The sequence below is a fragment of the Nicotiana tabacum genome, chromosome 7 (assembly GCF_000715075.1).
Source record: "Nicotiana tabacum cultivar K326 chromosome 7, ASM71507v2, whole genome shotgun sequence".
Lineage (NCBI taxonomy): Eukaryota > Viridiplantae > Streptophyta > Magnoliopsida > Solanales > Solanaceae > Nicotiana > Nicotiana tabacum.
Window position 1 is genome coordinate 118543602 of NC_134086.1, and position 14500 is coordinate 118558101.

General features: G+C 30.6%; 1 protein-coding gene across 1 annotated transcript; it reads right to left on the bottom strand.

Annotated features, from left to right (window-relative positions):
• Window positions 1–124: 124 nt before the first annotated feature.
• On the bottom strand, window positions 125–2807 carry LOC107803308 (zinc-finger homeodomain protein 4). The gene is made up of 3 exons (XM_016626995.2): window positions 2573–2807; window positions 1632–2384; window positions 125–1084 (listed from the first exon to the last, which is right to left on the bottom strand). Exons 2-3 carry the CDS (start codon window positions 1859–1861, stop codon window positions 394–396), a joined length of 921 nt encoding a protein of 306 aa, XP_016482481.1. The 5' UTR covers window positions 1862–2384; window positions 2573–2807; the 3' UTR covers window positions 125–393.
• Between the last annotated feature and the right edge of the window lie 11693 nt (window positions 2808–14500).

Consider the following 14500-nt stretch of genomic DNA (forward strand, 5'->3'; position numbering starts at 1 on the left):
TCCGTACGAACATATGTTTTTCCTACTCAAATTAATGTAAGACCTTTGCTATATTCTAGTGTTTGGGGCCAAATACAATACTACTACATAAAATTGACTCATAAACTGCACTGATTATTAAAATAGTAATCCCAAGAAATCCATTATAAGGATGTATAAATATAATTAAATCCAGTCCGCACTGGAGGTATTAATTAGTAAAACAAAATCCAACCAATAAGTAGAAGCTACACCAGTCCAATTCCCACATGCACTAGCTAGTAGTAGTACTATATTACATTACCAAAGTAAGTATTATTTTAAATATTATGCTAATTCTAGAAATGACCATACCCCCCATAATATAAAATTCAAACATTAAAGAGTTACATAAAATAAAATAAAAAAGGATAATTAAACTTGATTTTGAGGAATGGTAACGTTGGAGTTTTTCTTGGCAAGATTGTGCTTATTGTTGTGCATCCAAACTTTAAGTACTCTTCTTTTAATTCCAAGTTCTTGACAGAATTGTTGCACCACAGTTTCCTCTTGTTTTTGTATTTTCCATCCAACTTTCTCAGCAAAATTGAACATTTTCTCCTTCTGTTCTTGAGTAAACTTTGTTCTAAACCTTTTCTTCACCATTTGATTATGATGATGTAATGGCCTAGCCATAGCCATAGCCATAACCCCACCACCACCATTAATATCTTCATGCTCTTCTGACTCAGAAGGAAGTGACCCCATATTATTATATGACATAATCATCTGATGATGATGTGGTGCTGTTGCTCTAGAAGGGATTATAGTTCCATATTGTTCAGGTCCCAAAAGGCTTTTGTGATGGTTGTGTGAGTGTCCTAAATAAACTTTTTTCCCTCCCCTGTTGAGATTATAGTAATCACAAGAGGAAGGTGGTGGTTGTAGTTGAAGAAGTTGCTGCTCACCTTCTATTTCTTTTCTGTGGAAATTTCTATGACAATTGCAAGCTGAACAAATGAGTGCTTCTATTGTACCTTCTTCACCACTTGGCATAAACTCACCACATCCATCAGTTGCATTTCCACCCATTGCTGCTGCATGGTTCTTGAGGCATTCTTTGTACCTATGGAAACACATACTATAATTAAATTATGCTCTTCGAATGGGTGCTTTAGCATAGGTGATAAAGTTATTGCTCCGTGACCAGGAGGTTATGAGTTCGAGCAATGAAAACAGCCTCTTGCAGATATGCCAGATAATGTTGCGTACTGTAGATCCTGGTAGTTCGGTCTTCATAGTGCACCAAGCTACTTTTAAAAAAATAATATTTTAAACATTTAAACGAGTGGGAGTCTCGGCGTAACTGGTAAAGTTACTACCATATGATCAGGAAGTCACGGGTTCAAGCGGTGGAAACAGTGAATAGACCTTGTGGTGCGGCCTTTCTCCGAACCCCGCCCATAGCGGGAGCTTAATACACCAGATTGCTCCTTTTTTTTAAAATTTTAAACGAGATGATCACACAATTCAACATAATATCAGAGCAGAACAAAATACTGAGTCTCACATGTAAAAGTCCCACAAGTAAAGAGGCAAGTTGAGATAATTTAATTAGAAGTACGTCGTCCGTTTAAACTTTTAAATGAGATGGTGTCACAGTTCGACATTACCTGACAATCTTCTTGTAAGGCACATGATGATCTGCTGATACTGGTGTTGCTTCAATGGGAGGGCCATTGATGGAATTTGCAACAGAAGAAGGTATAATGTGATTAGTATTGTTGGGTACTGGTGTAGGATCATGATGTATTATGTGGCCATGACCATGTCCTCCTCCTCCTCCAACATATGTACTGTTAATTGGCATTGGCATTTCCTCTTCTTGACTTGGAATTTCCATTTCTAACCTCTTTCAAAGTGTCTTAAATTCCACTAACTCCTTGTTTTTAATATTTTTGTGTAGTCCAAAAGTGTAAAGGACAGGATAGGAACTTATTAATTAAAAACTAGCTAGACTAAATGATTAAATTGAAAGTTGTGGCTGACTTCAACTAAAAAAGAATAGAAAGAAAAACAAAAAAAAAATATTATAAACCTCGGAGATCTTCACAATTGTCCACTCTTTTTGAAACAAGAAGCTACACAACTAGGAAATAATGCATTATTAACTCCATTATCCCCTTCTTCTTTTTGCATGCATCATCAACTGAACTAATTTTTCACCATTTTATTATGGAAATGCAGAATAAAGAAAGTTTTTTTGGGTACTAGGATCATGTTAATTTTTAGTTTCTTAAATGTAGGTAATTTCTTCAACTAAAAATAGTCTTGACTTTGGACCCAAAGAAGAAAAGAGATGAAGTGTATTCTTGAAAGTGAAGAAGAAAGAGAGAAAAAGGTCAAACACTTCCAAAACTGTTCTCCTGAAAATGACAATAATAGTTGAAAAAAATTAGAACTGCAAATGAAGAAGGAAAATGGAAGTCAATATGGCATGAAAATAAAGCTAGTTAGTTACTATACTAGCAATTCAGTAATGTTATTTTTTTTTCTAAGTAAAAAAAAGATTGTATAGAGAAGTAGAGTGAAGACAGAAATTTAAGAGGGTTACCAAATTGAGATTCTTTAGCTTTTGAATTTAAGACAGCAGCTTCCAAAGCAAAAGACAAAACTACAAAATGATCAAGATTGTAGTTTTTCTCTTCTTTTCTTTTGACTAGGAAATGGAGTTAATTTGGAATAATATATAATTGTACTAAGAGATGATGAAGAAGAAGAAGAAGAAGAGATAGACAAAAAGAAAGGAATGGGATGAAGAGACAAAGGGAAAGAGTGTTTTGCAGTGGGTTTTGCTAGTGAAGCACTAAACATAAGCTTATAGAAGTAGTGAGGACTCAAAAAGAGAGGAGAGAGACGAAAGAAATAAAATGGAATAACCAAATTTTATTGTGTATAAAAAATTTAACTTTTTATTTTCATAAGCTAGTAATTTCAAGTAAATTTCTATGATGAATATTAATCAATAATTTATAAAAAAAATAGTTAATAACTTGTTATAATAAATTAAATTACATTAATCGGTATATTATACAAAAAAAAATTATACTTTCAGTATATATAGTCAAATCTCTCTATAACAACATCCCTATATAACAACACTTCACTATAAAAGCCAAGCTTTTTCGGAACCAATTTTTGTAGTATGTTATAATATATGTTCTCTGTAACAACACTTCGCTATAACATCCAAAAATATTTAGAACAAACGAGGTTGTTATAGAAAGGTTTAACTTTATAACTTAAATAATTATTTTAATACACGTTCAAAGGTTGTTGTGGAGTTGGTAAATATCTCTTCATCATTAACTAGACGTCTTATATTCAAACTTTGAGAATGAAGTCGCCTTTGACGGGAAGCGTTTTACCCCCAAATTAGAGTTTTTCCCGCGAAATTGAATTAACCGACAAAAAATAGCTACCAAATATCGGATGGAATTAATATAAATGTATATTTTATTACAGGCAGAGGAGAGCACTATTTTTATCTTTTCTTTTTGGTTAAACACAGTGGAGATAAATTATTTCTGGAAAATAAATTAAAAGGGCAAAAATAAAAGTGGGGTGCTTGCTTAGCTTGCACTATCAGGCACCAAACTTACGCCATATAGAGAGTGCAGTGTGTCAGAGTAAGGAGGATAAAGGAAGGGAAGAGAGAGATAGAGAGAATCCAATAAAGAGTTCTTTGAATGAATAAAAAAGAAAATAAATTATCCTTCAAATTAATTTTACAGAAATAAACTGTGTTACAAGCAATCTCCTCCTTTTCTTTAAAACAGAAAGAAAAATTCTTTGAACATATAATTAGATGAATATTGGTGAAAGAAGCACATAGATCTAAACTGCTAGATTAGGGCAAGCAAGAGGTGATCGGTGGACATTTCTCTTTGCCTCAAAATTGCACCCTTCAATTCTTTTACTTTGAGGTGAGTTTCAAAAGCAAAACAACTAACAGCCATAATATATTTGTGAATACACATTATAATAAATGTAAGGGTGAAATTTAAAAATTGCTAGATTTATAAGCGATAATTGAAAAATAGCCACAGTTTCAAAAGTAATCAAAATTTAGTCGCTTTTTATGTAAATATAAATTTGAACGAAAATACTGTTCAAAATCGGGACAATATTCCAGCATAAATTACTAGAGTTCCGGCATAATATACTGTCTAACATAATATGCTGGAAGTTCATACGCAAGTGCTCCAATCTTCAATATATTATACTGAACTTTTCGTGTGTTGGAGATAAGCATAATATGCTGGAAGGTCATACACAAGTGCATCAATCTCCAGTATTTTATGCTAGAATTTTTCATGTTGCAGTAAAAAAATGGTTATTTTTCAATGACTTTGCAAATGCTGACTATTTTTCAATTACCAGTCCGAAAACTGGCTAGCCCCTGCTATTCCGTATATAAAATTTTCTTGATGGTTGATTTTAGCCTCTTTTTTTGTGTGGGGGGGGAGGGGTGAGGGGGGAGGTGGAGGTTAAACTTCATTACTTAGAGGAAACAATTGGCTATCTTCGAGGAAACCAAAAAAGGTGAAGAAATAAATGTGAGTCGGGGCTAAAGGTGATGAGAGTTTTATATCTAATTATTTTTAAAGAGTTAACGTTTTTTTTTTTTGCTTAAATATTATAACAACTATTTATACATTATAAAGTGCAATGGGTAAAAAAAATACTCATAAATATTACTAATAGGTTGCATATAAAAAAATTAGGGTATACTTTACAAAAGGTCATATAATTATGACTTTTTTTTTTACCAAAGTCATATAACTTTTTTTCTCACATAGAAATCATAAAACTTTCACTAACTCACACAAATATTATTGTAACGGGAAAACACAATTTTTTGGTAGTATTTTCTTATTTCATTTTTTATTTTTTATTTTTAGTCTAGTAATTAATAATCCAATTAAAATAGGATATATATATAGGCTATAGCCGATAGAATATATATTTATATGTCTGCGTGTGTATTATATACATATTTATATATTTTTTGGCTGGAGAATGCAATTAGTTTCAACCGACCGATCAATTTTATATTTTCTCCTTAAAATAGGAATGGGTCAATACCCATATACATAAATTAAAATAATACTAAAAGTGAAATTTTTCCCCCACAAAAAAACTTAGTTTGGAATGGATGAGATTCTCACAAAAAAAAAAGCTATAACTAAAGAGCGCCTAAAACGAAAATGTTATCAATTTGAATGGAAATCTTGAAAGAAAAACAAAATGTAGAAGTTTCGTGTTTTGAAAGATTCACTTTTAGTATTAATTTAATTAGGTTATTTTTTGTTAGACTAAAAAAAATACGTGACTGAAAAGTTATATGTTTCGGTCACTATAATTTTTGTGTGAGTTAATAAAAGTTTTATGATTTTTGTGTAAGAAAATATAGTTATATGACTTTGATAATAAAAAACGTCATAATTATATGACCATTTGTGAAATTTATCTTTAAAAATAATACTAACTTACTATCACATGTTAAGTTATGTATTGATAATTTGATATAGTGTTAAAAACTTTTATATTGTCGGTATGTATAACCTAAATTCATTTTGAAGAAGAGTTTAACTAATATATGCTTAAATTGACAAGAAATTTTACAATATCATATCACATAGCTAATAACATATAACTTTTAAATGACAAACATGCATTATGATCCTATAAACATATAAATGACGTCACAACATATAAATAAAAATTAACAGTTAAATTTTTTGCACTATCAATGTATATAAATTAAAATTTTAAAAAATAAAGTGATGAAACCGGTTTTAAACAATAATAATTATATCTAGCAAAGCAAATGGCATGAAATATAGCAACAAAGCTTTTATTGGCTCATTATGCCACTCGTGATTTAGTTACATATATTATTAATGTAAAGCTACTCTATTTAAGACTAGCTTTGACCAAATATCCCCTATCCATGCAACTCATGTGAATCTTAATGACATTAACACCCTATTATAAAAGCACGAATCTTAAATAATTTTTTTGTTTTAAAAGGAGAGAATCTAGTACGTTTCTTGGAAGCAATTATATAGGAGTATTAATTAATAAAGCACTTAATTAACAGTGAAAAGCAAATCAACTTTTCGGTGTAATTAGAATAAGAAAAATCACCATTTCACGTGCATGAAGCTTTTCATAAACAAACTTAGTGCTGAAATAATATTTTTGAACTAACAAGGGTTGTGGTGGAGTGGTAAGTACTCCTTTATCTTTAACTAGAGGTCTCGAGTTCGAGCCCCTAGGTATGAAGTCGCCTTTGTTAGGGAGCACTTTACCCCCCAAAGTGGGACTTCCCGGCCCGAATCCGGATTAGTCGGGCTCCAATGTGGGTACCGGATACCGGGTCATGAGAAATTTAAAAAAAAAAAAAATTTGAATCATAAGGGAGAAAAAGTAAAAACCTCCCCTATATTACAAGGATTTTTTAAAACAATGATATTATATCGTCAACATATTATTATTTTCTTGTTTTAATTTTACCCTATGATTCTAGTGTATCGACCTCAAAACTATAAAAAGTTAAAACAAGAAAATTGAAAATTCGTGTGCATTTTATTTATTTATTTAGGGCTGTAGTACAAAAAGTGAATTATATATATTGCTAAAAGATGTCAATATGAATGCGTTTCATTTAATGTATATATATTCTGTTCAGTTCGAAGTTCTATTTTCTTTATTATTTGGTCGAAAAGAGAACGGCAAACCTGCCCCGACATAGCAATCTACAAATAAAAGTATTTTGGTAGGCTCAACGAACCACCAAAGTGACGATTTTATATTTCTGAAATTAGAGTCAAAGTTCATTGAATTATCACTAAATTAGAGGGACCTGATTAGGGGTACAAACCGAACCGGAAAACCGCATCAAACCGAAAAGTCAAATCAATCCGATTAAAAAACCCGACTAGGTTTGGTTTGATTTGGTTTGGTATTGAATAAAAAAATCCGAATCAAACCGGCATATAAATATATAATTTTTATATATACTTTTACGATTTTATATAGAATTTTCTTTAAAAAATATCTAGAAATATTTAAAATTCTCTTGCGGGATATAATATTTAATAGAATATGAAGTATTCCATATTTATTAACATTAAATAATGGGTTGTATGATCACTTTCTTATCAAGTGTTACTGAAATGCGCCAATCTCTTTGTTCTTCCATATTCATATCATATGTTAAGATCTATTAAATTCTTATATCTTTTTCGAATGCGGAGTGATTATTGTTATTTAGGTATCATATTGATTTTTATGTTTAATTACTAAATTCGGTTAACCTTGAAAGTATATATCAACGAAAATTATTGTCAGACGACTAGAAAAATAACTATTATGTGTTATTAAGAAAATTCTCTCATAAGAATATTTTAAATGATAATATATTTGTCAATTTTTTAATATTTTTACTAAACATATATTTACTTATAAAAAATTTAACAAAGTAAAATTGAAATAACATTTAAGTAACAAAAACCCGAAAACCCGAATAACCCGACAAAATCGAACCAATCCAAACCTATATAATTGGTTTGATTTGGTTTTGATAAAAAACGAACCAATCCGGTCCATGTACACCCCTAGACCTAATCAAGTGATAGAACTTTTTTTAACCCCTATGTCCAATTTTCGTTTATGGTCTGATTCTAAATAAAAGTTAATTGAATGTTTTTATTAAAATAAAATAATTTTTCTACAACCTGTTAAAAAATACTAACCATTTAAAAAATTACACTGTCAATCAATTAAATTATTTTTTATTATTACTACTATATAATCAGATTGAAATGAATAAGAAAATACTGAACAAGATAATGATTTCCTTGTGGAATACTATAAAACAAAAAGACAACTGCATTTTGTTCAGAGTCCATCACCTTCTTCTTTCAAACACGCAATCTCACCAACACAGACAATTCCACGGGTTAAAAAGTCTGAGTTCGAAGACAATTCACTCCTCCTTAATTAATTTTTATTTTCGTTTCCTTTTTCTGTTATCGTCTCTTTGCTTTTTTCTCAAGTTTCTATATTTTAAAGTGTCAATAATATTTTTAAACGGTACATGTTATAACATTTGCTATAAATTATGTAATCTATCTAGTAAAAATTTAAGGAATATGTACTCCGCCTATATTCTTTGTTTCCTAAAGATTAGAGCCATAGGAATCACTTTAAAAATTTAGGTACCTGTAAAAAGTCGCTTTCCCCGAATGAGGCCCTACGCAGTATGAATCCGAATATAATTAAGCTTTCATGTGGGTACCACGTCGAATGGAAAACAAAAATAAAAGAGCCATAGGAACCACTTTCAAAATTTAGGTACCATCTTTTACGGAAAAAAACGAGGGACACAAGCAATCGTCTTTTAAATATGAAGTTTACGAGTCAATTTTTTATGTAGGTTAATTTATCACACAGTTCCTTAACAAAGGTGACTCCATATTTAAGGGTCCGAACCCGAGATCTTTATTGGTAGCCTTAGTCCATTAGTATTAACATATTTTAGAGAAGAAAATGTAATTAGAGGCGGAGATAAAGTTAAAGTTTTTGAGTTTTTAATTTGTCTGATTTATAATTCGTCTTAGCTACCGTATTTATAAATAAATATTTATATATATTTAATAACCTTTTTAATAAAAATATACCGTCTAAGCAAAAGCTGCTGAATTTATCTGGACCCCTTTCATGGTATTAAAAGACCCCTTTGACTGTATTTTCAAAAATCAAAAGTTGTAAATACTAGGATATTCCTTGCAAACTTTTTTGTTTGGATCTTAAAAAAAAAATAAACAATCAAATGTAGAAAATTCTGCAATCAAATTATACACCCTTCTCTTTACTAAGTTATCCAAAAAAAAAGGGCATTGAAATATTCTTCATTATCCTTTCCTTTATTTATTCCAAATCCACTAATCCATATGATTCCATCCTCCCTTTCTCTTTTTCTCCATTATTTTACCCTATGAATTAGTCAACCCCAAAAAGCAAAACAATTCAGTTTTTTTCCTATTTTTTTTTAGTTCTTCGTAGACATGTACTACTACAAAATATTTACTGTTTCTGACAGAAGAGATGTAATAATTTCCTTTTCAAATTTCATTAAATATAAATGTAAAAATAGATGACTATTTCTGGTATTTCAACTTCTGATACCAAAAAAGGATTTGTTCAACATTCCAAATAGAGTGGTTTTGAGTTGGTGGGGGGTGGGGGGTTAAGGGTAAAGGACTGAGTGAGTATTGAGTAGAAAGGAAGTTGGGTTAATTATTATGGTGCTGTAAGAAAGCAGGGCCACATGAATAATAAATGGGGGTAGATAGAATACATTACAGTACACATACAACTTTGATCACAAATTTCAAGATTCTGAGTCCATCTATCTCAATCACTGCCAGCCCCTAATAATCTGTGTATTTATTTTCGTCATTGTTATCTCACACTTTCCTTGTGTTTTTTTGTCAATGTTTCATTAGTTAGACTTACAAATTCTAGCAGAATCATCCATTTGTGTAATTTACAGTTATATGTAGTTATTTCTAATTGTACCATCTTGTGACTAAATAGATGTACTCTTAAATTCGTAGAATTGGAATAGATAATGATATATGTGAAAACTTAATATCTAGGAAAGTTGAAAAGTTGTGCATCGATTTAACTTCCATGAGCTATTGATACAATATTCGGTATTTCATGTATCTATATTATCGAAGTATATGCTAAATAAATATTGCAGGATACCAATTATGCAATTTAGTACACAAGATATTATGCGTTCACACAAAGTTTGAGAAAGAATCACACCTCAAGAAATGTGATGTAGACAGTCTGTCCCAATGTGCGCCCGATTATGCAGCTAGATGAAAATCTATCTTATGGGAGAAACTAGTAGTTAATTGTAGATTAGTAAGTAAAAAGGTTGCATTCTAAAAAGGTGACATACGTAAAAATGATATGGAAAAACTATACTAGGTAGGAAGCAACGAGGGGTTGCTCTGATGGTAAGCAACCTCCGCTTCCAACCAAGAGGTTGTGAGTTCGAGTCTCCCCAAGAGCAAAGTGGGAAGTTCTTGGAGGGAATGATGTCGGGGGTCTATTTGGAAACAGCTTCTCTACCCCAAAGTAGGAGTAAGGTCTGCGTACACACTACCCTCTTCAGACCCCACTAAATGGGATTATACTGTGTTGTTGTAGTTGTTGTTGTTGTAGGAAGCAACTAGGAAAGCTTAAGGAAAACAAGAAGGTAAGATAGTGGCCACCAAAAAGGCCATTTGTGCAAATGTCCAGTTTTGGTAGTGACAGTCAACATTCAAAAGGCCTAGCTTTTTTATCATTTAAGAATTTGAACGATCCTTCAATGTTATTGTTTCTCGAGTAATTCACTATTAATGTTTTTTTTAAACGTTTTAAAGCAAGCATTTATTACGTGTATTTTTGCACAAACCAGCTACACTAAATAACAACAAAATCTTTTATAATTAATTTTTGCTAAATCGATCAGTGTCTGTCCTCACAGAAATTAATGCTTCACCATTGTGTGAGTCATAAAAAAATTAAGTTTGTGAGGTAGTAAAAAAAGGGTGGATTATATTTGCGATGAAACATAACTTCTTCTCAATGGCGGATAAGCACTCATTGCATTTGAAGACAAAACACTATTTTTTAATAGAAAAACTAATAATTAAATAAATATATTAACTAAGAACCAATTAAAGTAGTAATTTTTATATTAAAGATAGTAGAGCACTTATAATTAAAAAAAATTGGATCCGCCACAACCGGGGGCAAAACCCTATTGAAGTACCAAGGGCGCGCTCAGCCCGAGCGAGCCTATTAGGTTCAGGTTCGATCGCACCTAATTATTTTTACTTAGATATTGTATTTATATTAAAATATATTTAATTACAAATTCAATAACAAAGACGAGTTAAATTCAGAACTCGTAAACTTTAAATTATAGCTGCGCCTTTTTGCTAGATTTAGTTTAAGCAAAATGATCATTTGATCCCGCAATACTTTGTAAGCTAGACTAAAACTTTAATCCTCGAAATTCACTTTAAAAGAAGATCAACTTTTTGATTTTATAATAGTTGATCAAAACCAAATTCCTAGATATTCCTTAATTATCATCTGCTTTTAGTTCTAATAATAATCTCAGACAACCTTTCCACAAATTTGTAATTAGTAGATTTTAGGTTAACTATATATAAAGCTGCTTTAGCAAGCCAATCATTTCACTTACAGCAAATTCTCTCTCTTTTCTCATTTTCTTTTTTACTTCAAAAGGAGAATTATTTCATGCTTCCTTTTGTTTTTAAAAGTGTGTTTGACCATAGTTATCACGCAGATAATTGCAATTGTCAGATAGCATATTTGATATTTTCTTATCATAATAACCCCTATGGCTTCTTGCTTACTACTCATGCGAACTCTATAAGTAAAATAGCAATAAATAAATATTTAATATTACTTTGGTGTTAACTTATTTATGAAAATCGTTAAAATTTTACTTTTTTGCTTGAAATATCACCTTTGCCTACTATTTAACTCTTTTTTTTTCCTTCAAAATATTTAAGGAGAAAAGAAATGGAACTCTTTTCAATTACCTGGTTGGGCTTGCGCGTCCTTAAATATTTTGATTCAAGAATTAGTCGATCTTAGCCAACAAAAGGCTGTATTAGTAACTACAGCTTCAAATAAAATAGCTCTAACAATATCATCTACTTGAAATAGTATTTAATTAAGTTATATGTGCTGATAATGTATAAATTTCTCATATCATTATGTTAAATCATCCAATATAATATGTATAATTCCTTAATTTATAGCAAGCATGATATGATAATTAACATGCAATATAAAACAATAATAACTTGCTATAGTCTCTGAAATTATACTAATAAATAGTGTGAGAACAAAGGAAGTACCCACCTTATTTAGTTTCTTCTTGTTTCATATAGATATATACTAATGTTAAAATATAATAAGTTGCTTCAATTTTTCCTCTTTCTTTTACGCTTCCACCACGGAACAAGAAATAAAAGCCTTATAATCATTTTTGCTTCAGTATACGTAGAAAAGATTTATAAAATCATTGATTTATTGCATCTCCTCCTGCTCTTCTCTTATTGCATAAGTCTATTACATTTCAAGATAGGAAAAAGAAGGCCTTTGATGTCAGGGGCAGAGCTAGAGACTAAAATCCATTGATATTTCCCTCATTGATATATACAATTTGTCTGCTCATTTCGTCTTTTTTGGTCTCATTTAACATTTAATATTAATAAAAAAAGTCTTCTCTTATAGAATATATAGAAAATACTTATATACAAATATATAAATACAGAACCTGTCGTAAAAATAAACTAGTATTTTTCGGAAATTCTCGTTAAGAAAGAAGGGGATGTATTTTTTTTTTTCCTGTTTTAAGAAAAGAAAAATCTTATTTCCCGAATCATTGTTCATTGCAAAAATTCTGAATTGCCTCTGTTTGAAGTTTGGCCTTTGTATAGGAAATACTCAAACATATAGGTTATATATGTACATAAACATGAAAATGCTACAGCAGAAACAGTGAACCCCATTATTGTAGTATCAATCTTTGTTCTCTAACTTCATACTCATTATTATACATCTTTACCTTTTCTCTGTATATGTTAATAAAATGGATATATTGTAACGTGGGCTCAAGTTCATATACTTCCACAGATATAGAAGCTATATGATGACTGACAAATATATTATAAGTATATAGAAGCTCTACAGCTTTCAACCATGGGATTCCTTAGAAATTAGAATTCAATAGTTATATGTGCCATTGCTTTGCTTCTAGTCATAGTATAGGGTTTTCGAAAGCTGCCACACTACCATCATTTTGCCACATTTTGCACTTATGCAAGACGTGACTTTCTCCAACTTTATATTTGTATATATTATCATATACGTTAAGAATTCAAGATTTTAATACGGGATGCACGTAAGTAATGCCAAAATAATTTTATGTTTTTTATTTTATTTAAAAAAAAGTCAATAAACTGATTTTGTCACTTAAAATTTATTGTACTTATGATTGGTTAAGGCTAAGACAGAGGTAGGACGAAGTATAGGTCGATTAAGGAAGAGAATATAGCTTCAAGAATAAGGCAAAGTCAGCCCTATATCTTTGAAAATCCAATAAATCTGATCGGAAAGTCAAGTAGGCATGCCCAACCATCTAGTTTTAAAAGTAGCCGCCCATCTAATTTCATAAACTAAAAATAGCGAACGAATGAATTATATATATTAATGGCTAGAAAATTTGGCCGGCTATTTGTGTAATAGGTGAAATGTGACCTACTATTTCGTAAGATTAATTGACATATCAATTAAATAGAATTAACTTCATATATACTATGATGAAAAACAATGATAACAAAAGCTTTTGTTGGGAAAATGCATATGTGGGGGGAATCATACGTCAATTTCAAGCTGTTATTAAATGAGAGAGGGGATTGTGCAATGATATAGACAAGGCATAAGCAATGTCTCCCTTTTTCTTCTTTTGAAAATTTGAAAAGGTTGAAAACAAAAGGCAAATTAAAGATCGAGTAGCCGTTAATTTGAGAACATTCTTTCGGCTTTTAAATTTTTGTCTGGATCGGACTTAGATTCAGAAAAGCCACATGCACACATCAGACCAGACATTAATTTATATTCTTTTTCAAGGCAAGGCATGAGATTCAAAGCAACTACATTTTAAAAAGACTACCTTTTCTTTTACACAACATATCCATTGGTATCTTAAAACAATTCTCTTACTCCAACACCCCTTGCATGGGTGGAGCTAGGGACGTAAAGGGTTCACACGAATTTCTTTCACTTGAAAATTACATTTTATATAGTATAATATTAGGACTATTTATATGTATATAGTAAATGTTAAGTTTAGTTGATTTCTTTTGTATTTAGTTCTTTATATTTCTAATTCTCTTAGTGAAAATTCTAGTTCTGCTGCCCCTTGTAATTTGATGTTTGAGAATTTGGCAGGAAAACATATATTTCAAAATAATGAGGGAAAAACGACAACGTGGAGTTAAATTACATTGTATATATATCTTACAATAATTCTACTTTACCCCAACACCCCCTTGCATGGGCGATACGAACTTACTTCCCTTGAAAATTACATTATATATATATATATATATATATATATATATATATATATATATATATATATATATATATGTCGGGATTATTTTTTATGTATATACTATATAGTTGGTTGAACCTACTTGGCTTCTTTTGTGTTCAATTCTATATATTTTGAAATCCCTTTTACTTAAAATTCCGATTTCACTGCCCTTCCAATTTGATGTTTGATAATTTGACAAGAAAAAAAATAGTTGGAGATAATGAGGAAAAAGCGACAACGTGGAGTTAAATTCCTCTAGATAATGAT

What these genes read in the sequence shown, in the direction of transcription:
- LOC107803308 (XM_016626995.2), bottom strand. Translation starts at nt 1,861, where the DNA reads ATGGAAATTCCAAGTCAAGAAGAGGAAATGCCAATGCCAATTAACAGT. An exon ending in CCTTACAAGAAGATTGTCAG is followed by an intron (nt 1,085 to 1,631) that starts GTAATGTCGAAC and finishes GTGTTTCCATAG; the next exon opens with GTACAAAGAATGCCTCAAGA.